The 26,623-nt window shown below is 29.0% G+C and overlaps 1 protein-coding gene across 1 annotated transcript; it reads left to right on the forward strand.

The window, feature by feature from the left end:
* Window positions 1-12,144: 12,144 nt before the first annotated feature.
* LOC129966138 (uncharacterized) lies at window positions 12,145-24,381 on the forward strand. Its single transcript, XM_056080525.1, has 2 exons — window positions 12,145-12,424; window positions 23,341-24,381. Exons 1-2 carry the CDS (start codon window positions 12,295-12,297, stop codon window positions 23,862-23,864), a joined length of 654 nt encoding a protein of 217 aa, XP_055936500.1. The 5' UTR covers window positions 12,145-12,294; the 3' UTR covers window positions 23,865-24,381.
* Window positions 24,382-26,623: the final 2,242 nt, after the last annotated feature.

The following is a 26,623-nucleotide window of genomic DNA, read 5'->3' on the forward strand; positions in this document are numbered from 1 at the left end:
ATGTACTAAAAAAATTTTCAAATTCACTAGAACTATGTACTGGAAATTTTTTCAATTCAATTTTACAAATTTTTTTTCTCTAAAGATTTTATATTTTTTTCCAACCTTTAGACTATTTGTTATAGTTATGAAATAATTAATATAGGTAAGAAATAATGCCATGCTGATTACATTTCTAGGTGGTAGTACCCTCCAATAATTTGTCTTAAAAATAATTTAGAGAAATCGTTTTTCTTTAAGTTTCTTTAAATTAGTGGCTGTTTCAGTACACAGGTAATTTTTTTCATAAGTAAAAATGATAGAAAAATTATTAAATGATATTGCACAATGCGTAAACAAAAAATTTTGATGTTTAAAAGTTACATAAAATGAAAAATTTTGATTCGGTGTTAAAACGATTTCTGTGGCGAGCAATAAAACTCGTATCGTTTTTCATACTCACTTCAGAAACTTCAATTGTCAATATTTAAAAATGAAATTTAAAATGTGTTTGTTTTTATATTTAAATCTATGAATTTCCGTGTTTCGAATTCTTTCAATATAAACTATTTTTAACACACATGATAAAATATATTTTTGAATCATTAATAAGCAATCAAAATCAAATACATAAAAGCAGAAAATAATGAGGTGATTAATAGAGTTAAAAGGATCGTAAGAATTCATGATGTCCATGACGAAATTTTGCTGTTTGATATTTAGATGCTCTCGCCTCTAAGATTGTTCTGAATGAAAGCTGTGTTTACTACAAAAAGATTTCAAAGGAATGATAAAGTTGTATTTTGAGTGATTCTCAGAAAATGTATCTAACAAGAGAATCCATTCATCTTATTTCTGGAAATTTAACTTACAGTAGATAGTACAATCATTTCGTTGTTTAAAACAACATTTGATTAATTCGGAATCTAATTTTTAGATTTTCTTTGAAACATCTCAATTGAAATATAGTAAAATCCACAAATATTATAGAATTGCTATACATATCGGAGTCGCAAAAAGTATTACAATTTGGTGCAGTATCGTGGCTAATATTCTTAGTTAAAATATACCCGTAAACACTTGCAAAACTTTCGTACCTTCTACTTTCCTTTCCTCCAAATGAATTAGACTTCCATTGAGTAGTTCAAATTACATATTTAGCGAAATATAAGCATAAAATGGTAAAAAAACAACAACTTAGGTACGATTATATTTATTATACCTCTTCGTAAATAGAATGTAAAAATCTTGGAATTTTTTGTCACCTTTTTTGGTAATTGATGCAAAAAAATGTTGCTAAATTTAGTAACTCTCATAAAAGGCAGCACAGAAAGTTCCATTAAGAAAGGCGTCATTTGACAATTATAGTCCTATAATATTTTTATAATTTTTGACCAGAAGTATTTTGTATAGTAATTGTACATCTGAAGCATTAATCTTGTGATATTTGACAAATTTGTATATTAATCATAAGAATTAACCAGTATCATTTGCAACAAGGGCATTATTTCTGGGTCACAGAATCATTATCGACATTTTCAAGTCATTTATCTAAAGCCTTATTGGACTGTATAATTCAATTGGAGTTACCCTCCAGTTTTCCTTAGCAGCATCGGGAGTCTAATTGAATGACGGTCGTCTCGACAGTAGGGGGCAGAAAAAAGAGGTTGGAGTCTTTAAAGCCATCATCAGCCACGGCCAATACAACTATGGAAAAACGTTCTCATTATTGGAATAGAGGTTACGTGACTTCAAAACATTACTACGTTCTTTAGAGAAGCAAGGATCACTAAATCGGAGTTTTCCGTTCCACTCACTCATTCAAATCTCCCCTAAATAGTAAAGGCATCAACCAATAAAAATTTATTCAGTTACATGATTTATAATCGCAGGTATCTACAAGCCACCTGTCGACTATTCAACTTCACTTTTGATTTTAAAGCAGAATAGGTTACTATTCTATTTCAAATGTAAATGAGCAGAAACCACAATTAAAGCACTATCAAATTGACGAATATTGTCTAAGTAATTTTATTTTGTTAATAGGCTAAAGCCAAAATTTTAGGTGATCACATATAATAACTTCTGTAATTTAATCTTACACTTTTACAGAAATAAGATGATATCATCTGAGACTTCCAAATTTTTTTTTATTCTGCAATATTTGTAGATTTTTGTCCTTGGGACAAAAGAGGACGTTTTCACAATCCTATTGTAAAAGTATTTGTACAACAGTTAATTTGTCTTGCTTTCTCTTTCTTTCAATATTTGTTTTTAAACGTTGCAAATAAAAATGCATTGGTTGTTCGTCATATCGAATTATCTGCGCTAGTTATTATTGATGGTTTTAATTAATCGATTTTCCTCAGACAGGAAGTTCTTTGTGAATTTATAAGTACTGTAAGCGATTATTGTGTTTGGTAAAGCATCATTGAATTGCTAATTTAAATATTTTAAAGCAAAATCTCTCATCCATTTCTTCAAAATCGCAGTTTTTTCCTCGACTTGACTTTAGATATTAAACAGCAGAAATAATATTTATTATGACGTATAAATAAAGACAAACTCTAGGAAATAAAATAGGCTTTAAAATTGTGGCGTTACTTTTTATTAACAATAAGAAGATGCATACTGTAACTAAACTCTTCTTCATTGTAAACCTATTTATAACACTCGAAAAACTTTTGAATAAAGTACAAATAAATAAACAAATAGGGATGATCTTGAAAAGTTTTGAGAAAGCAGAATAAAAAGAATTATAAAAGAAAAATTATCTAGAAAACAAACATTGAATAGGAATAACACAACACGCAACTTCATTTAATTCAGCAATTTTTTCAATCTAAACAGCCCGCATCGCTGATTATAACAGTTATCGTATGGATAATGTTTATAAAAGTATATGAAATAAATAAAAAACACCTGGAGTGGTCACCTGGTCACCCCAAAACTTTCTCGCATATTCTCTAATAAAAGTTTTATCTCAGAGAACAATTTGCATAGTATTGGCGTACAGCAGTTACGAAATATCAACCTTTGGCATGAATTTAGCATTTTTACGGATGTCGTGGTCATCCTTGGCAAATTGTTTGGTGATTAAATCCTGGCATGCGGTTAATAGTATCCGAAAATCGAATTTATGTTTTAGACATGTTTTCCCGTATGATTAAACCACAAATTTGACACAAAACTTTTGAGTTATCGCGTTTATATATTTCTGAAAGTACAAACCGTCAGATGATCAATTATCCATTGATGGATTTAACTCAAAATTTGATAGGTGGCAAAAATTTATGTTATCTTATTATTATGTCGTTTATGTTATAGATTTACACTATAGTGTAAATGTATAACATAGATGTTAAATCAATGTACCAAATTTATCTGTCTAGATTTCTTTATTTGCAGTTATCATGTTAACTTATATTCGAATACTGGACAGACAGACTTTCCCTGAACGGATTTTATTCAAAATTTGATAGAAATCTGCAATCGCTTGTTTTAAAGACTGTATACTAAATTTCTCTTGTCTAGCTCAAATAGTTTTTGAGTTATCTTTGTTACAGACAGACAGATGGACATTTTCTAAAAATGTGTTTTTTAAACTCAGGGATATCTGAAACATATAGATTCGTCGAAATCTCGAGTTCGAATTTTTTGAGGGTTATTATACTTTCTCTGTGCTACATAAACGAGAAAATAAAAATTCATAGAAACAGTTGAGTTTATTTTCATTGGTCGTTTTATAACTCTTCTAAGTCACTTATCTCTTTCGAAAGAAAAGAGATTAGAGGGCGATTTGATTTGATCTTATTCTTTAGATCTTCAGCTCTTTGTATCGCGAATACGGAAACTAAACACGCGTTATTTCATATCTCACAATGCAAATAAAGACCTGTCAGCGAGAACAAAAAATATAGGATCTCTTAAAAGTGACTGAATCGTAAACCCACTCTCCAATAAAACAATTTATTTTAATATTTACCAAGATCTGAAGAAATCCTTTTAATCTAAAGTAGGAAGACATCATAATCTTGCGATTAGCATCACTTTTAAACTGAACAAATACATTTTTTAGTTGCTAGGTCCTACTGGTAGGTTTTATCTAAAGCACTTAAAAGATGCTACTATTTCGTATATGTAAGATACGACACAGATCACTTCATCAAATTAAAAATTATCTTTATAAAACCTTAAAATCTATTAAAATACATCACCACAAGCTCATTGATTTCGTCATTTTTAGATATCTTATAAAATTAATATTATATTAATTCTTTAATAATGGAGATGTATTGTTACTTTTGTAAAAAAAAAGAGTAATTTATTTAAAAAGTATTTCTAATATTTTTTCATGCAATGCCATAAATAATATCTTTCCCATATATTATGATACATTGTGAACCGATTGACTGTAAATCATTTGTTTCTCAATAGATTCATTCAAATATCTTAATTTAAAATGCATATTCCTTGACTTAAAATAGTAATTGTTGGCTAATCAGAACCATGAGTTTTGTATAGAAGTCGAAGAATATTTTATAACAGTTACGGTAAAAAAAATCTAATTTGCATCTCCTTCTTTCAATCAAATGGAAGATCATTTCAGTCTGCCAAACATTTTTTCAAATTATATTAAAGAATGCGAAGCAGCCAAAAAGCGCTCACTATATACACAAAATATTTACCGCAGTTGTTTTCCTAACTATGCAAATTTCTCTTAACTATACATTTTATAATGCTGTAAAAGTTTCATCACTCTATCTTCTTTTTTGGATAATAGATGATTAGGTACGCATCCCATAATGCAATGCGATTGTAATTATAATGAGATGAGATGCTGTTCTGATATGGTACGCGCGTTAATATTTTATCTTGTCTTTCGTGTTTGTTTTGCGTGAAATGTGATCATTAAAGAAATGTTCCGGAAAACATACGTCCTCTTGCTTCCATTGCACGGATCATATTGATCTTCATTCCACTACAATACGATTTTAAATTAACCAATACCTTGAGGAATTTATTTCTTTTAAAGTCCCTCAAGTTCAACTTTTTAAAATCAAGCGATAATGCATATACATATCAAACGCAATACACATGGTTAAAAACAAAAACAAAATCATAAAACGAATAAGATTTTATTATTATTACATAAAAATTGCTCATTAACCGTGCTAAAAGGAACATTTAGATTGACGTGCATACATGGTAAACTCGCATAACTAGTTAAGTGTAAAATAAAATCTATCAGTGTTTTTTTTTCCAACCCTTTATGTTCCAATAAAACTTTTAGGTATTATTGATTAGTTAGTTTAATTTAGTTATATTAAGGTTCTTTTTTCAAGTAACCTGAGGACCTTTTTAAAATGGACTTCATAATTCTGAACTACGGTCAGATATGAGAACGACACTTGAGCTAGCACTCATGCTTTCTAAGCTTTCGCACCACACCAGTGGGAGGACATGCGATCCCGACGGATTACTAGGCGCTCCACTTACATGATGGTTCTTCAGTAGAATCCGGTCGCGAGGCTAGAATCCTTTTGTCCCACAGTCGAATCCTTACTAGGTCACATAGGATCCTTGATATCACTGGAATAATCTGCTTTTAATAATGATGTCGTCATTTTCGTTCATACTGCAGTTAATATTCCTGGATGTGAACCTAATTTGGATGTAAATGAAAACTTGCCTTAATATACATTTATTAATTATGTATACAATAAATAATTATTAATTACTATATTTAATTAATAACACCTGTAAAATCTCCAAAATTTAACCTATCGTTTATCCAAAAATATAAGATTTTAGCTGTTCTTGTGCTTATTTTACTAAGAGGGTACTCTGATCCGAGAATATTTTTTTAATTCAATAAATAATTCATTTCATGATGATGATTTCATGTGACAAGATACAAGGAAAATCTGGAAATTCTAATATTCTCTCCCTAATTTAATAAAATGCTAAATGGAAATTTAAATGATCTAAAAAGAAAAAAAAAATCGAAAATTTATTGAAATTAAGGGAAATCTTCATTTTATACATTTAAGGGTTAGAATACAACTTACTTTTACCCTTATATTACCCTTCTTATTCTTTCTTTCTTGCTTTTTTAATTTTTTTTCTTTCCTCTGAGTATTTAAATTTTTTATGTATATTTTATTCATTTTTATTCATAATTATTATATTGTGAAGAAATAAAATAGCATACAACATTTCTTCTCGAAACAAGTTATTTTTTCTACGTAGGAAAAAAAAATCTATCGCATTAAACCCATTTTTCTGCGAGTAAATTGCGTTTCAAAATGGTAGCATCATAATCTTGTAAGCTTTAGCCTCACCTACGTAATTCAGATAGTTTCACTACACATCAACTTGCTTCATGCCCAGAACGATTTAAAGTTTATGGTTTCTCAACTACTGTTACCAAAGAATATAGATAAAAAACACGTGCTACCAAAGAATGAATTTCGACTGATAAGAAATGACTAAGCCACAAAAGTTATTTAAAGAGATAAGAATATCTTGCTTTAAAAAAATTTTCTTCGTAATCTATATCTTTGTAAATGTAAAACCTAAATAATTTTAAATCTGTGTAAATAGGCGAGTTCTTAGTATAAGAGAGACTTTAGTTGTATTGTACGAGCAAAAGAGATATATATTTAAAATAAAGTATTGTAAAACTGTTTTATAAAATTGAATTGAAATAATGTTTTTTAGTAAACCCATTTATATCTTCAAAATAAAATCCTTTGAATAGCTTAGTTCAATTAGCATCCCACTTTGAAGCAACTTGTAAACTATTATGGTATGGATCTCGTGATTTTGAACTATGATCAGACGGCGAGGATGACGGATGAGCGGACGCTTTCATTTCCAAACATCTTGCTATAGCAAAGAAAGAAAATTCGACTCCCGACGTACTCACTCATAATGTATTTTAATAGAATCGAATTTTGAACTTGAAAACCGAAATCTACCATTAGGTTACCTTAAAATGAAGTAGAAGTGCTTGAAGTCTGGATAGATTTGGAATTGTAATTTCGAAATTCGGATTTTTTTTTATTTACTTTTTTTTACTTTTTCGATTTATAATTTTTTGGTTTATAAAATGTAGACTAATGATTTTTTTAAAAATTTTGTTATTGACTAAATATCTGGGAGGGTTAAAATTATCGTGGCAATGTCACATTTTCTTCTTTTACCAGAAATTATCATAATATTAAAAATATTGCACAAAATTCAAGAACAAAAATATAATAATTTTATTAGTTTAGAGAGACTAAGTCATATTTTACATTGAGGCTTAGAACTGCATTGAATTTCTACAGTGACGGCAGTTTTACTACTAATGAAAATGAATTACAGTACTGAATATTGATAAATTCAAAGGCTTTCATTACTGTTTATGACAAATACAAAAGTGTATTTTCCCAAAAAGCGAATATAAAGATCAGAAATTATTAATTGTTAATATGGATAGATAAAAATTAAAGACCTAATGAATAAATAATCATTTATTATGTTTTGTTCTCTGAATGTATAATTTCCAATGGATCAAGGTTGTCAAATGCTGGCTCATCAATTTCAAGATAAGAATTTTTCAAAAAGAAATGAAACACATGCACACACATTTATTTTAGAGATATATGCTCCATTAGGTCTACCATGCCTGTATTCGTTTCTGTAATCAGTTCTTCATCGATACAGCACATCTTGATGAATATTGTTTTGAGCCAATGATCTACCAGCTCTTGCTGGTCGTAGATTAATAACAAAAAAAATGCATGTAATCATCAAAGTTTCTTCATGAAGAAAGTTATAAAAACGAATTTTCAAAATCCTAATCCATTGTATTTTGAATCATTTAATTGAACTGTCGTTCTCGTTTTTCTTGTTTTGTATGATGAAGTATTACAAATTATCAACAGATTTGAAGTTCTTATTTTGAACAAAGCGAATCTTCTTTTTTTCACCTTCCTTCTAAAATAATAGTAAACCAATCAACAGAAATATGAATCAACGCATTCGATCGATCCTGATTCTATGTCTTTTGGAAGGGCAGATTTATCAAACACCATAAACACTAATAATGAATGATTTCTGCTTAATTGTTATTATTCTGTATAATAACATCAAATATTAAAGTTATGCTTTTACCTATATCTAGTTTGCGAAATTTAATTAAATAACTTGGTGCTGAAATAGTTGTTACTGAAGAAATGTACCTTGAGTAACTTTCTTCCAAGACCTCAGACATTCATCCTGAATATCATGTAATGATAACAGAATACTTCATAATTCATTGTTTTATACAAAAATCCTTTACAAAAGTTCGCAGTCAATCTGCTTTCTGAAAGTTTTATGGACACAGAAGCATATGCCTTGATAAATAAAACAGCTGCTGCATTTATAATCAGGAATTTCCATTGTCATAGTTTGGTAGTTGAATGTATCTGGGTTTTATCTAAATCTAGATATGTCTAGATATTTTTAGTGACTTACTTGACTGAAACTTTACTTTGTCCGTTCATATAGAAACCAATTATACGCATGACAGTAGGACAGAAAGTAATATATCTTTCAACACCCATAGTTTAAATGCTATGCAGAACAAATTGTTATTTATCATTTAAGTGAAGTTTTGGGATCAAAAGATTTTTCTAAAAATTCGATTGATAAAATTTTTTTCAAGAACTTATTAAATATTTTGACAACTTTACAAAATTCTTTACATTCCTTGAATTCTTTAAATTAGTAATTACTTATATCGAATTCTTCAATAGATGCATACTTAAAATTCAAATTTAATAACTGAGACTGTAATAAAAATGAAAAGTTATTTTCTACATCTAATTCTCATCTAATTATATTTCTACATGCGATTCTGGTCTTCCTGAAGTGTAGATGGTTAGCATAGTAACCTAACATAGCTTCATGCCCCTGCAAATATAACCTACTAATTATTTAAACAGTGTAATGGGCATAAAGTGGGACATACATCGGAAGACACTCCTGAACTATATATCCCTGTGATATCGCCCAAATTTTCCGAAAAAAAAATTTTAACATTAGGTAAACAAAACCGAGAGCAAAGATTGACTGATTGCAATTCAAATCAGAGGGATTTTGAAAGCAAACTATCAATGGAAAACTGAAAACTTAGGCTATTCTACATAAACACACATATAGTCTATTTGTAGTAGCAAAGTTCAGGAAATTATAATAAATATTAACAAAATAAGGCTATTAAAAATGAGGACAGATACAAAAAAGAGAACAAGACAAATACAAAAATGAAAATATAAATACAGAAACATAGTAGATTAGCATATTAATCTCGAAATAGACTTGAATAAGGATGACAATCCCTTTGGCGTCATAATCGCATGGAAAACATAAATACACTTGTCATCTATCCTCAACTGCAGGATACTACATTTCCCCTCTTAAATACGAATAATAAATACCAGAATTAAATCTGAATGACGAAATTAAATCTGAGTGACGTAATTAACATTTATCCCAAGAACTTTATCGACTCAATTCAATAAATTTGATCAATTATGCTTCCAGTTTTCATAATAGCTAATATTCATCAAAGAGTAATAAATAAAAAGCGTAAATACTACATAACAAAAAAAAAAATCGTTGCAAGAATATAGTCACAAGAAAAAAGAAATGAATAATCAAAAGGTATTTAGTATTAAAACTTTTAAAAGGCAGTTAAAAGAAATAGGGAAAAAGGAAAGCTTTATAAAAAAAATGAAAATTCGGATTTTCCCTTTTTTTTTTCTATAAAAGCAATATAATAGTAATCTGTTTTAATAATACTGACATAAATTTTTTACAGTAAAATTATTGCCCAAATAAAAAAATCATTTTGATTATTTTTTTTAAAAAATAGGATAATTTGAGTAAATGCAATAAAAATAAAAATAAATACCTTAAATTTTATTATTAAGAAAAATTTAATTTTTTATAAAAGCTTTTATGTTCTTTAACTTTTTCCTGAAGGAGTATTTCATAAATGAAACAGAATTCCATTAGATAGATTACCAGGTGTTTTAAACATTTTTACGTGTTTGATATAAAGAGAAATCTTCTTTCTATTTAAAAGATGATTTTAAGCAAGTACATTTCATTCAGTGATGAAACGATAAAAAGCATATAACATATAAATATAATCAAATCAATGCATTCCTTACTTTTGAAGGTCTTTTTCTTCTTATTTAGCTGTTAGTTTCACAAAGAGTTCCATTTAATTCTAAATCTTGAAAAACTTAAAATCTCAAAAAAATTAATGAATAATAAAAAGTATATGAATGTTCCAAATTTAATTTCAGTAAACAGTACTTTCCTAGCAATATAAAAAATTTACAATTAATGCTACAGAGAAAAAGAATTTAAACCCATATTATTTTCAATAAATATTCTGCGAAAAAGAAAATCGTTTGGTAGAAATTAAATTAGTAATAATGCCAAAAATCAAATGATAAAAAAAAGCTTGACTTTTTATTTTAAAAAAATCGGTTTTGATTTTTTTATTACTAAATTAGGACTTTTCTTCCAAAAATAATAAATATATATACTTAGCGTTTTTATAACTTAATTACAATAAGATGCATACATTTCACAGCATATTACCAAATATATTGTTTATAATTCTAAAAAATTCTGATATAGCTGAAATTTCCTTAAAGAAATTTTATCTGTATTATATATTCATATTACTAATTTAATTCTTGCTAAACAATTTAGTTCCATAATTAAGTAAAATCTAAATTTTGAAGGATTTTTTTTAATCTTTCTTATTTATCCATCTTGTTCTGCTTAACATATTACTGCCTCCGTTCTTTCACAAAGAAATAAGAAACAACAATTTGTTTTTCCTTTTGGCATCAAATGTAAAGTAATATTTAAAAAATTACACAAAAATAGTAGTACGATCGTGAATGAAAAGTATTTAAATCCATACAGGCGGAAAGAATATTTTTATCTTTTTTTATTTGTATAATAACAAGAGATTTCTATAATTTTCAAAAAAAGAATTTCTATTCTTAAGAATTATTGCTGTAAATGAGATATAAAATGCAATAAAATTTATTTATTGGCTAATTTTTATTCAATCAGAATAATAATAAGAAGAAAAAAAGAATAGTAGCTGCCATTAGTAATTCTGTAAATTGACAAATCCAAGCAAATTCAAGTTTTATTATGTATACTATAGAAAAGCAATAAATGTAATGTTATTGAGAGCTTAACATTCAAATAACGTTATGCGATGTTACATTTGAGCTAATCTGACGAACCTTGTAGAGACTAAAAACAAAGTATCACAAGAAAAAGTTCGATGTTTTAAATAAATCCTTCGCACATCAGGCAATATAGAAATGACATTTGAATTATCCTTTGCCATTTCTCAGGCTACATTGCTTTTAAATTACAATCCGCTCTTTGAAAAAGTATTTGAATCTTTTCGTTTAAGATAGAGTTTTAAAAAATTCCAATATTGATAGTAATGGAACAGAGAATCGTGGTTCTCTATCAACGAGAAGGGGAAGAAGAAGTATGGCGTAATTTATTAACTTCTTTAGGAATGAACTCCTATCATTATTTCTGAGCTAAATGAAATAAAATCCCCAAAATGTGCAATAATTTAAGATGTGAATAATTAAACAATTAATTTTATAAAATACCTATCGCTTACTTATTATCCTTTGAAATAATACATCGATTTTTCTGCTTTAAAGAAGCGGCAATCAAACTTTTCTTTAAATGTATGCAAAAATAACTTTGAAAAATACGTAATCATACTCATTTAGAATAATGTAACTTAAAATCCTTAAAATTTTTTATTTATTTATTTATTTTTACTTAATTTATTTTACAAAAATGTCCTAACTTTAAGAAACTTTGTTCCTAAATCTCAGTTTGTCTGATTTCTATACATTTCATTGAACAGGTTGCCATAGTGACCATTATGCCAAAATGTTCCAGGACAGGAAAGCTGAGTCGTCCTGCTCCTCTCCACCTAGCTGTCCATCTACATGGCCTGCGCAGCACACGCCGCCCACGACGCTAAGCTCTCCTCGGCTGTGTGATCAGACGTAGGGAGGGGGACAAAAACTAGTTTGCTTTCCCCCCTCCGCTTCTTACAACTGCCTCCAGGGCGGCGCTGCGTGAAGGCAAGCGAAGCCTCGCCATTCCGGGCTGGGTTGAAGCCGTTTTGAAGCTGGTAAGGTACTGCGAAGTAATCATGCATTAGTTGTAATTTCTTTATTTACCAAGTTTAGGAAATTAGTGACTGAAATGGAGAAATTCATTAAAGCAGTGAAAAGTTATCCTTGTCTGTGGGACATGTCCCACCCAGCCTACAAAGATTTTGAGGTGATGGACAAAGCTTGGGCCAAAATAGCTTCTGCGACGGATTACCCTGACGGTGAGTTGTAAAGATTGTCTTCAAAAAATACCGAGTCTTCCCAACATGCGTATATATAAATTTTAGAAATCCTCGCATTCATAAATTTGGGGCTCATGAAATTAGTTTCAAAGCATTTAATATATTAAGAGGCAAAAGATAACTTTAAGGGCAATTACATTTTTTATATCTTATGAACATCTTCTAAATTAATATATTTTATTAAACTTCTCTTATATTTATTATTTACATCATGCTGGTATGAAATTACTCTTTTTAGTATGAAGAGTTTGGAATGAATATATAGAAGGAAAGGTATATTACGTTATAATAAAGAGAATTCTGTTGAAAAAAAATGTTTTCTTTCTTGCTCCTTAACATGTTTATAGATGGAATCGCGGATTATTTTAGTTTCGTAAAATTTAACCCTACAATGTGTGACTTTTAATTTTTTTACAAAATATATATATATATATATATATAGTTTTTTTGAATAGCTGCATATGATTCGAGAAAATTATTTAAAATATTTTAAAATATTTTTTTGTGTGAAATTTAAAAAAAAAAAATCAAAATGTGCCAAATGGCTACATTATAAATTAAACAATAGCCCAGTGACACAAATCACATTATAGCAATTCTTCAATAAAAATAAAAGTCCCTTTTTACCAATATATTTTTACGAAGTAAAGAAAAAGTGTATTTGTATGCATTTTTAATGGTAGAACTATTCATACAACAGCTGTCCTGATATTTTTCTAAGTTTCCAGTTTAAATCTAATTCTAGAGCCGCTAAAATGTATCGGTCTTTTCTATAATTTTTTTTTTATCAAAAAGTATTTAAAAAAGGATTTCCAAACATTCATTGTTACCCTTTAGGACAGCCATGTGAAATTTATAAATGGAAATAAAAACATGTAGTCAAATAACTACATGATACATTGAAGGATTAAGAAATCTTGCGTAAAGTGAATGCAAAGATTATGTTAGCGGAAGTGTTTTTGATAATATTAAACTCAGTGCACAATCCATTTTAATATTCTGTAAGTTCTTTTTTTATGATTAAAATTGTGGCTTCTTCTGTGTTTTAACTCAGTATGGAAGTTTTAAACTGTTTTGGAACTTCTTTGGTTTCACTTTTGAGTTTAGTTTATCATTTTATTTTATTTCCAACTAGTTGTCCTTGAACTCCAAGTCTTTCGTCAGGAATATCGATCCCATTTCACCTCAATTAAACTCACCACATGTGTCTTTCTCTTTATCTTTCCCCAAGAAAAATATTTTTGAAATTCAAATTGCGATAGTAATTTAACTCTTAGATGTTTCAGACAATTCCCATGTGGGTTGATTACTTAATCTTGTGTTCGTATATTTATTTTTAATTGCAAGTTGCAATTTTTACCAAAATTCTTAAGTCAGATTGTTTTCTTATCGTTATTTAGATGCAATTTTTTTCTTAAATACTCACTACTTTTTAGGTGAAGTGGACTGTTATTTATATCCAGCTGTATAATCTATGCTATTAATTTTTTTAAATGTGTGTATACGTGCGGCGCATATTTGTGTATTGGTGCTTTTCAGTCCAGTCTGTTTGATGTGGAGTTGGTAAATTTCGTACAAATGGACTTCAGAAGATAAAAATGTGCACTTTGAAGCTGTGTTTTTGAATTTAAATAAAAATGGAAAGAGATTTTGACGTTTCATCTTGATAATTCTTAGAAATACTATTGTACAGAAATAAATTTTTACATCCTTTTAAAGTTTTTAAAAAAATGTTTTTTTTAATGATACTAACTTAGCAATATCGCAATTTAATTCTGAATTTCGATCATTTTTGGCAAATAATTCTTTGCATAATTTTCAATACCTTTCATTGTTGCAAAGAAATTCAAACCATTTTCAATGTTTTATCGAAAATTTAATAGTGAAATACTCTTCTATTCTTGAAAAGATTCTATTACATTATTAATTGAAGAATTACATGAGGAATAAGATAGTGAAGTTGTAGTATCATGAAAAACAGTATGCAGTTAGAAAATAGAGCATACAGGCAGTTATGTTTTTAATGGTATATTTTTATAGGGTTTGATTCAAATAGAAAGGTTTATTTGCACAATAAAGAGTTGTAAGTTTATTAAAATAACCTTGTGTGATAGCACGGCTTTAATGTCTGTACAATTAGATGCTTAAAAATACATTATTTATAAAATCACAATCAGTATAAGAATTACCTGAAATTAAACACAATCAATATTCCTGCGAACCAGTTGGTTGCTAAAGGCAGATAATAGTGTAAATTTTTAATTATTCTGTATAATCACAACCTGCGAAACTGTAGAAAGTTAAAAATTAAATAACTATGATTGGGGCAATAATTGAGTACCGTGTAAGGTTCCTAAAGGTTAAGTTACTGTCACAATTTGAAGTGGATAAACATGACACGCAAATTTAGCGTGTGCGATTTGATTAAAGTGAAACGCAACCAATTTACCAACCAACAAAGTCTTAAAGAATGACTTAGGGTTCAAGGGTGGATAGGTGAAATAAAATAAAATGAAAATGATAAAGTTAAGTTAAAGGTGAATTTAACAAAATTTGAGGAAAACTTAGGATATCGAAAATAGTCTAAAACTTCCCTGTAACGATGAAGTAACACAGTTGTCATAGCTATAACCAGAAGAAGAAAAAAAGGGCTTTTAGAAAATTAAATAGATAGTGCGTTGTATTTAATTTTAATTCATGTTATAATTCATTTAAATCACTCTATAGTAGCTCAACCAGGTACAAGTTTGTATAAGGTTAAACTGAGAGCAATAACTAAGGCTGTGGTAGTAACTGAGTGAGTAACACTTCTCAGTTACTGCTACGTCTAAGTTATTGCATACAATTTAAGGGGAAATGTGAAAGTAGAATGGCGAAATGTTAATAGGAAAATTTAAATGAACTCTTCATTGTAGCAGTTTGAATCTATTTGCCTATTTATATTAAAGAATCTGACTAAAGCCGCTTAATATGGCTTCGATTTTGCGAAATCATGATAAGATATGATCATGATAGCATGAACTTCCCTGGGATCAGCATGTTCTTCTTAGGAATTAGCAGCTTTAAAAAGCTGTGTTCTATATGTATTAATACTATTTAGAAGCTATAAATAATCTGAATATTGAAACGTAAAAAAAAAAATGAAGTGACAAATTTATTTATTTATTTATTATCTGTTCTTGTTTTACATATTGTCTCCTTTACCAAGACCAAGGGGTCTGGGTGCAAAACATCTTTGAGAGAGCCTAAAATACTTTTTCTGAGATGAAAATAAACATTAAATAAATCTGATGAAATACATATTTATTTAAATTTGTTTATATCATGTTGGATGACTCTTATATGACAAGACGCACGCTTTTACAGTACCTGCGACTAGAAATTAATTAGCAAAATTTAACAATTTATTACTTTTAAAGCTCTCGAATTCAGCGGGAGATAATCTATCTTTCAACATGTCTCCATTTTATTTCTACTATACCATTATTAAAAATTTCCCAATACAACGATGTGGTAATAATTAAGCATAGTCATTCCCAAATGTGTGAAAAAAGCATTACCAATTATCACAGAAACTAATTACCAGGACCATGAAAACTGATCATATGTGAGTGGTGATGTATGATAATGCTTTTGCCGGATCCTTATGCAATAACATTATTTTATGTTCATTTATCTTCAAGAATCTGTATTATAGGTTACCAGAAAACTTTCGCCCTCTAAATAAACCCATTTTATATAACTTTTTATTTTCAAAAATATAAAAAAGTGGTAAATTCTTGAAGGCCAGAGATGCATATTGCACCCCCCCCCCCGATGGCCGACCTTGGTTTTTTTTTTTTTACACTTTTCTTTTGTGCAATATCGCTCCTTTTAGTAATGTAACTATTGCTTGTTTAAAATATATTTTTAACGACAAAAAACATTAATTAAACAATTAAGACAAACTTGCAGATTTTATTTCTTTAAAATTATTCGTGTGCATTTTTTTAGTTTAATAAACATTGTTATTATTGTCAGTTGAATTGTTGCTTCCAAAAATAATAAATAAATACGTTGACAAATAACTTCTAATGGACATGTTAGTTTCAATGCATTGTTTTAGAAATATAATTTTTACTCAAAATTCCTTTTCATTGTTATGCAAAATGACATTAAATGATACTTTCAATCAGATATGCAAAAGTATAAGGTAAACAAAACTGATACAGGCAAAAAGTATTATTGTCAGTATAAGTTTTTGGACTTGACTGATAATCTCTGACTTGAATCGTTTTTGATGGTATGACATTATATCAGTTTGTTAAAAAGTATTAAATTGATATAGTCGCCTTGCCTTGGCAACGTTCTAACTATGCATGATGCTTTCTTTAACTATATATACATATATATATTTCATCTTTAGCCGTAATTGTCCTTTATCCTATGCAACGGTTACTCAAATGAAAAATCCCTGCCTTTTTCTGTGTTAACTATATCAGCAAAACCTTTCCTTTTCTCTTCTCAACCACCCATCAGTCACTGTCAAAACCAAGGCCATCGTCACCATTGTCTCTTCCGAAGAAGCGAAATTGCAATTTAGAATCACATTCGTATCAATGAATCTCGATTAGGATTGGACGATATTGTATTAATCAAATAATTTGTATCCAGTTCGCAAAAACGATGCCAAAAGTATCTAACACTCAGTATTAGTTATCAGACTCGATTGATTCTGATAGACAGACTAGATGTGCAGAGACACAATATTACAATTATGCAACAACAATTATTATACAATTATGCTGGATTCATCCGATTATTGTTGGTTATTAAAAATGTTCTTCGTATTAATTTTGTTTATTTCAAATCCAATCGTATATTACACGTATTCCTTTTTTATTTGTGAATACATTATCGTTGCTGTTCCTTCAGGAATTTCAAAATATTTTTGTTTCCTTTTTCAAATCTCATTGAATTTCGTTGCTGTAAAATCCCTTGCTTCTTGATTACTTAAGAATTAATACAGGAAAGTTAACTAATGTGGATAAAAAATCGTGAATGTCCTTCCATTGTTCTGAACTCTTTATGTTTGCTGATGCTGTGAAATATTATCGTACGACATTTTGCGTTGAATATCGGCCCTATCATTTAAGAAAAATATATTCATTACCAGTGTAACTTTATATACTTTTCGCATCTGCAATATATCTTAAAAAGCACTAAAAATTACACTTTTTACCATTTAGAAATTCAAAATAAATTTATTTTCAAACTAAGCATCTGATTGGATAAAAGATATTAGAATAAGAAAAAAGAAACCATAAATACTTACTAATAATAAAGGAGGATATGTAAATATTGTTGGCTTTCTATAGGCCACTTTCCTTGGCACAGAACTACTAAATTTGGCACATATAAACTTTGGTGAGCAGAAATGTCCACATAGGAGTGATTTTTCAAAAATTTGAAAATCCAAAATCAAGTGATGTTTTGCCATTTTTCCACCATAATTTCTAAAAATAATACACCACAAAAGTAGTTTTTTTTTCTTCTAAATTTAAAAATTTAAATTATTGTTTATGTAATTACCGTGCAATTTTTTGCTGAATTGTGATGTTTTTTTTTTTTTTTTAAATATTGTATACGTAATTTTTATTTGTTTTTCGCATGAATTTGTTTGAACCGTGAATTCCAACCCTATGAACCCAGAGAAAAAAAATAACACAAAGGCAAAAAATAGGTTGCCTGCACAGTTATTCTTTTACTATTTCTATCATAGCATGAGACTTGTCTTCATTAGAAAGATTCATGTATATAATAAATGTAACCATTTAAGGTTATTTAAATAGCACGGTTTCACGTCTATCACAATTTGCTATTTAAAAATATTTTGAAGCAGGACCCATGCACAAACTATGAATGAGAAATTTAATTGAAACTTAACATTATTAACACTCCTGGTGAACCAGCTGGTCGCCAAAGGTAACGAGTAAAAAAAAAAAAAATAGAAATAATAGTCTAGGAATTAAATCTATCGCCATTAAAAGTCCTCATTCTGACGAGGGATTTTGTAGATTTTTCAGATATCATCTTCGCCACCTGCATCTGATCATGGTTGAAAGTCTCCGGTAACCTTAATGTGGATATTAATTTAATAGGAAAATCAGAATACAGGATCGAACTAGGAGTAACTCTTACAGGATAAAAATTTCTGAAAAATTAGATTTTTTAATAACTTTTCATTATTTTTAGATGCATTGTTAATCATAAACATGAAAATGAGGGGAAAGGTTTATATAAATCTTATATTTTTTTAGAAACAAGGAAACTCTTAGTAAATTTTAATGAAATTAGTTTAAAATGGCTAACAGTCTACGCCAAATTGTAATGTTTTGTAATAATTGTAATGTATGTAAATTTTTAAATGCAAGTTAATTAGAGAGAAATGAATATGCATTTTTTCCGTTGATTTATAATTGAATCTTGATATTAGCACCTATAAATGAAGTATTCCACCAATTGCAAAAAAAACTCGTCCCATTTCATTATTAGAAACTTATAATGTAATATTTAGGCAGTTATCTCTATAAAATCTTCAGTTATCATATTAATTGTGAAGAATTTTTATGAAAAACGAAATTTCGAGAAAATTGCTGTTAAAGATTTCCTTTAATTGAAAAACATGGTTCCTATAGTCACAAGAGTTTGAAATTTCTCGCAATGAAAGATCTGACCTTCCTTTTTCTTATTTTGAAAGCATCTTTTATTTTGCTGGGCAAAACGTTTTTTCATTGGATTTTTGTTTTGGCAGTGAGTATCTTTTGAATCATTAATTAGCTCATTCTCAATCAATTTCAATCCTCTTGACATTAACTGAAACTCTCTCTCTCTCTCTCTCTCTTAACTGACTCCAACTCTCAACTTTGAACTATTTAAAACTATTGATGCAAGTTTATAACCTTACTTAAATTAATACAGAACTATAAATGACTCTAAATGCATTTATTTTGATTCTGCAAAATGCTGTTTTCGGAATTCCATAACATCTCAGTGAAATATTCGTTTGTATTTTACGTTTTTCTGTGCAAACGCATACACAGTAATTGTTAATCGTACAATTTCTTAATAACAGACCATCTTATGTCTATTATATGTTGTAGGGATCTTACCTTTGAATGATTTTTCGATTTGCCGATTTCTTAGATGGCGTTTAATTTTAGGCTAAAGCTGTTTTTGAGTTTGTATAAAGATAGACGTCGCTGATGGTTAATTTCAATTCATTCGCTATTTTGACTACTAATTTTAACAATAAGAGGCAAACTGCAAGTTCTAATCTTGGGATCGGAACTATCTTTAGAGGGGAGACTTGCTATTAATTAGATTACATTTTGCTTGAAAATAATCAGAAAATAAGATATAGACTGCTGGCTCAAATGCAACGGATGAATCATTTGCAAATTTACACAAAAATATGTTGTACACAAGGAATGAAAATGCATCGATCCATTTGAAGATTTTTTTAGATTTACGATTTTATCAATTTGAAGATTTAAGCCTTCAACGGTCAGGCATATTTAATCCAAGACTGAGCTATTGAATGAGGAATAATATCATTCCAAACAAGTTTGGAATGATATATTCTTGACCAACCAAGTCTCAAAAATTTAGCATAAAAGTTTTGGCTTTCATAAGAACAGATCCGATACGCCAAGGGGATCAAAAAGCAAGCGATTGCATAATTCTTCTGATCTTTTCTCCGCTGTTATTCTAAAATCTCTTAACAACATAGTTGCAACAAATTTTCCAATATTATTCCTCTGATAATTTCTAAAAAAAAAAATTTCACTTAGATTTTCTTTAATAGTAATAGGATGCGATTCATTTTCTATATGTTCAATTTGACAGAATTTTTTGCTGGTTTTCTTCTAACGAATCTGATGCTTGAATTAAACCATAAAACATTCGATGGCACTCGCTTTCTATTTTTTTAAGAAATGTATCTGAAAATAGTATTCTTAAAAGCGAACTGTGCGATTTTATATTCATATATTTCTAAAATTTCACGGAAAAATCCTGCTTTATTCAGGCGGTCAACTTTAGCTCATTTATCAAAATTTGAATCGGCTAATTCCTTATTTTTTGGCAAATATGTTTATATGGAACGAAGTTACCGTCTCAGTTATTTTGTGTTTAAGGAAGAACTGAATTGGTTTTTGATTGGAATTATCTTTATTTGAAACAAATGCTTTGTTTTTTAAATTTTAGAATTCATAGTAGTTAGATTCCCATTTATATTCGAAACAAAAATATTAGTTTTAAGTTTCTTAATTCTCAATGAATTGGCTAAATATTTCGTAATGGAACAAGCTGAAAACTATTATCTAGTAGTGAATGATAAGGAATCTTCATCCCACTAGAATTTTCTAAACAAACAATACCAATCGTTAGAAGTACTTTATTTTTATTTTTATTTCGATAAATAAATTTCATTGCAAGATTAAGTAATATCGTCTGAGAAACGAAATAACTTCTTTCTTCTTTTAATTTCTTTTTCCAAAGTAGCAAATATCGTTGTTTCTGACGCCAACTGTGTCTGTGCAGTAGTGAATAATGACTTCTTCTTCTTTTTCTTTTTTTTAAACAAAATTAACAAACTAATTTCGAAAGGCATTGCACAGTTTTAAGAACTGAGACAATTCAAACATAAATTAATTCCTTTGCTGTTAAATTTCTATATTCGGGATTTTGTTGTAAGAATTTATTACATTTATTAAAAGCATGACTTAACTTAAAATCTTCCGTTTTTATCACGTATATTTAGGCTTGCTGTTTAAATTACCTTGCAAGTTTTAAGAACTAAGCATTTTTTAAAAAATTAATGAAACTCAATAGTTTAATTCAATAGCATTTGATGATAATTTCTTTTGTTTTTTATCCAATTTTTTAAGAATTATATTTATAATGAAGACTTTCAAAAATTGAGCTATAATTTAATACTTTCAAGCGCCCGAAAGTTGTCATTCTTTAACAAATGGCAAGGAAAGTGGTAACACATGGAATAAATTATTCATATATCATCTAATATAACTGCTCTTTACTTTGCGTTGTGGTTCGAGAAGAAAATATTGTAATTGTATAAAAATTCGAACTCGAAATTTTGGCGAATCTTTGTGTTTCAGTTCTCCCTGAATCCGATGAATAATGAACATGATAGCTTCAAAAACTCTTTGAGTTATACAGAATAAATTTGATATGCGGTTTTTTAACCAAATTTGTACTTTACTATCAAATGAGAGAAACCCATTCAGAAGAAGTTTATTTATCCAGCTGTTCGAGTTTAAGTGAACACACAATTACTGAAAAATGTAAAGAATTAGACTGATAAAATTTGGCATATACTGGCAATTTGGCATAAAATTTGGCATTTGATTCAGAATCTAAAATGTGGATTCGTATCAAATTAAAAATTGAAGATTAAAATGTAAGATTTTTGTTCTATTTTTTAAATTTTACCATACAAATTAACATGTACCAATATTACATTTTTCACACATATTTTACCTCCGTATCTAAACAATGCCCAAATTTTACTATCATTTTTGAATCCAGATTCTCAAAATTAGTAAAAAAAAAAAAAAAATGCCTCTTTTTACGAAGAAAAATCAATTCTAAAAAACTATTTAGTTGATTTTTAAATGAAAAATAAAATGAACAGTAAGATCCTCGTATTATTGTTCCAAAGATAAAGAACATAACCTAATTTATTTAAAGGGATAGGAAACTCGTTTAAATTCATAAATCATGCAGAATCTTCCAGAAATTTCTAAAATGGATAATTACTCAACACTGAAAAAAAGATTTTAATAGCTTGAAGAAGAAAAGTTTAAATAAAAGAGCAAAAACCTCAGTCTAAATCTGTATGGGTTTTTCGCGATTTTCACCTTCTCGTCTTGGTTTGAAATACCATGCTTCATTGTAATATTTGTTTTCAGTGTCTTTTAACAACACTCTAAATTTGTCTGTCCTTTAATAGGACGTCCTGTTGATTAATACTTTAGATATATAGATCCTTGTTTTAAAAACTGGCACTTAGTGTTAATACAGGGTGATCATAAAATAACTTTCCCTGTTTGGTAGCTTCTACAGCTAAAACAAATGAACAAAATGAAACTACATTTCATATATAAACTGTGAAAGGCATGGGAAGGTAAATACTGCAGAAAAAAAATCAGCTCTAAAAGTTGCCGATAGGAGAAATATTGGCACTGCTGTTATGTGCTAACGAAAAAATTTACTTATTGAGATGTATTATGTAAAATTCTTAGTGCATACATGATAGCAGAGCCATGCATTCCGTGTAAAAAGGGAAGAGCAAACGACCTGTCAGCAGTTCGTTCTTCACTATTCTTCGTGTTGATATGTGCTTAATATGGGCCCTACTTTACCTCAGCACGTTTTACTAGTAAAACTATTCTACACGAGACAGTGTAATGCCGTGGCTGCTTTTATGAACGTCGAAACTGACAGTTTACACGTAGCAGTGGGGAACGTCATATACCGTATGCAATATCTTGTACACAGGGAAGATCAAAATATTGAAAATGTTGCACGGCATCCAGGGGACCTTAGTATTGATGACTAAGAGATTATTTTTTGGGAGTGTCATGAATTCATTCATAATTGTACTCTCGCAGCGCCAATATTTCCCCTATCGGCAAATTTTTTGCGGAATTCATCTTCCCATGCCTTCCACAGTCATATGAAATGTGGTTTCATTCGTTTTGGCTGCAGATGCTGCCAAACAGCGAAAGTCATTTTATGACCACCCTGTGTATCGTTTACAATGGGAATCTTTCTATATCTCATAAACAACATTAAATACTTTATTTATAACAATTTTTAATTTTTTTCAGCAAAATCGGCCAAAATTCAATGGAAAAAGTTGCGGGATAACTTTCGCGAAGCCCTGAAAAGACAGAAGGATTCAAAATACATCGGAAGAACATGGCGCTACCAAAAACAAATGGAATTCCTCATTCCATTCATGCAAAGTAAAAACCAAGATTTAAGTTTGGACGCTGACAAAACCTCATTCTCTGAAAGCAGTGACACGAATCAAAACACTGAGGACAAGAAACCAAGTTTTACTGTAAGTTTGGATGAGGACGCCAATGATTCTGGATCCTCTTTCCACAAGAAGAGGAAAACAATTGACGATCAAAAGGAGGATAAGGAATTTAGTAGATCTGCAATAACTCCTGGAAATGCGCTGTTAGACTTTTTTTCTAGTATGTACAATACAACGGAAGAGCTGCCCCTACAGTTACAGTTGCAAGTGAAGAGGAAGATCTTTGATGTCGTAGCAGAGGCCGAAGAAACTGCTTTGATGATGCAGCAACAGCAACAGGAATATGATGCCCAATATTTTCTGTCTTAAATATTTGGGATAGTGGAACTTGCGCTCAGTCGCATTTGCTCTCACTCATTCACTAGCGCTACCTATGCTCTCTTCGTAGGTTTATTGGAGCTTAATTACCTTTGGCAGGGAAAACTTGGCGAGCATTTAGAGGAATTATAGAGAATACCTATTTCTCGTTCTAATAAGAGATAATTGATCGTTGAGGGTTATTTCTCATGGAATAATAACCTTTCCCCAAGTGAAACTAATTACCCTTCTTAGAGGAAGCGAGCAACATCTTAGAAATTTTACCTCTTTCTTTGTTGTTCAGTGCTTTTTTTTTTCTCCGTTGCGTTGACATGATTTTAAATATGAATTATTATCATGTGTTGTTCGTTGTCAATCCGCCAAAACTTATATATAAGATAAACTTCATAATATGGTAGCCATTTTCATGTTTGAGTGCAAATGACGTCATTTAATGGGTGAGCGCAAATGCGACTGAGAGCAAGTGACACACAACCGAATATTCTGAGCTTTTTTTTTTTTTTTTAATTTATACATAACATATGTAAAATAAATGTTTGTGTGTATACTATTGTTTCACATCAATATTTGTTATCATGTTATTTAGAGCTTATTTCAGATGATTATTAGATTATTTAAAGTTTAATGCAGGTGACAACGTTTCAGTGCATGCTGTAGTTATTGTTTTTAATACGAGAAGTTTCCAGAAATTAACTTCCGATAAGCGGTTAAAAAAAGGAAATGGCAATTAAAAAACACTTTCATTGCATAGCAATACGTAGGCTATTTTTCAACATAACTGTCATCACTGTTGAAGCATTTATCTTAGCAAGGTACGAGTTTTGTATGACCATGTAAAAAAATGCTGCCTATGATGATGAAATGTATGGAAAAATTTGAGTAATAGTAACTTGATAGTATAATAATTATGAATTTTCGGTTTTCCATAATCTTCTCTTCGACTTCTGCAATCAAATAATCAACAATCAAAGACGGCCGCCCACTTCTTCCTTCATCTTAAATATTTTCATGTAAAAAAAAAAATTCATTGTCATAAAATATTTTCATTGACAATTCGAACACACCTCCTTACAATTGTATCACTCATTGCCTTTTGTCCATAAACTTCACATACTTTTCAATGAATTTCAATTAGTTTTGTGTTTCTAGCATTAAAAAAATGAATGACAGAACGTGACTCGCATGTGGTGGGAGATTTAATTTTTTTAAAAGACCTTTTAAATACCAAACATTCAGCTGGTTAAATATTCATTGATCTAAAACTGGTTTTTAACCCTCATCAGTCGAATTATGAAATATTTAAACATAAAAATATTATTTGATTTACTGAGTACTACTTCATACAGCATTTTATAAACAACATTTCAAATATGTGGATCAAAAATAAAAAAAGTTACAACATGTCCAATATACCGGATATTCCGAACAAACAAGGCGTAACATTACAAGAGAATACAAATATTTCACGAGATACATTTTGTCGAATATTTTGCATTTAATAAAATTTTATCTTTTAACAGGTTTACTTTCAAATTAATTTAGTATATTAATATATAATATTATGAATTTGACTGATATTTTCTTAAAAATGTAATAATTTTTAAAAAATGACAATAGAAAGTTCTAAAACTGAAAATTTATTGAACTTCATATTACTATGCAGTATATAAGACTAGCAAATATAAATTTTGATAATCTCTGTTGCTTCAATTAATACTGCTTATTTTTTATTTTATCATTTTTTATTAAAAACAACAAAAAGAAAATTTTAGATTCATTTTTTTATTTGTAAAATTAAAATTTTTGTCAATTCAGTGAATATTGTAAATAACCAGTCAATGAATTTGGAAAGTTAAATAAAAATCATACAATGTGGGAATTTTATTTAAGTGCTAGGAAAAAAAATCAGATAATCACTACGAAGGAAGTATATAAAGCGCATATTATAATTTTTCATGGAAATTCTTAAAATAATTTTCGGGAAAAATATACTATTTACTTTACTTTTAATTTTATTGCAAGCTTGCTTTGCATTTCAAATATGTTGTTTGTCTTACCCAATTACTCAAGCTAAAAATATATTTACATGCACAGAAAAAAAAAAGGGGGGGGGGGTGACTAAAATAAAAAAATGATAATAATAAACGCAGCTTAACGGCATTACAGCTGCTCGAAACATGTACAGAATCGGAATATTCGGGATAGCAGACTTGCATTTTGATTAAAATATTTTTATTAAAAAAAAAGATGAAATATTCACAAAATTCATTACTTAATATTCACCTAAGTAGTAGGTCATAATACATTTACATTCGAAATGCCAAACGAAAGATTAAGTACTAATAATAACTTAAAAAGTAGAACTCGTTTTTGCGAGCAGAATACATTATTCAGAAAAAGTAAATAAATTAATCAATTGCCAGTCCCTTAACGAGGAATTCTTTCAAAATTAATAATAATATGAAAGTAAGGAAATCAACTAAAAATTAGTATACAATTTCATCAATTATTAAATAAACAGCAGCTTTTTAAATTTGATGTTCGGTATACCGGACACCAGGTTTGAAGGAGCTATTGTTTGCCAATGAGTCAGCTATGCGGACGCGAATGCTTGAAATCATGAAAACAGCGCTTACGAGGCAAAAATTGAAAATGAATTTGTTTCTGGATATTCGTTTATATTTTCGTAACATTTCCTCACTTTGCTGATGTTGAAAATTCTATGATAAGGAATATCAAGTTTATAATAT

Source organism: Argiope bruennichi, chromosome 4, assembly GCF_947563725.1.
Source record: "Argiope bruennichi chromosome 4, qqArgBrue1.1, whole genome shotgun sequence".
In the NCBI taxonomy this organism is placed as follows: domain Eukaryota; kingdom Metazoa; phylum Arthropoda; class Arachnida; order Araneae; family Araneidae; genus Argiope; species Argiope bruennichi.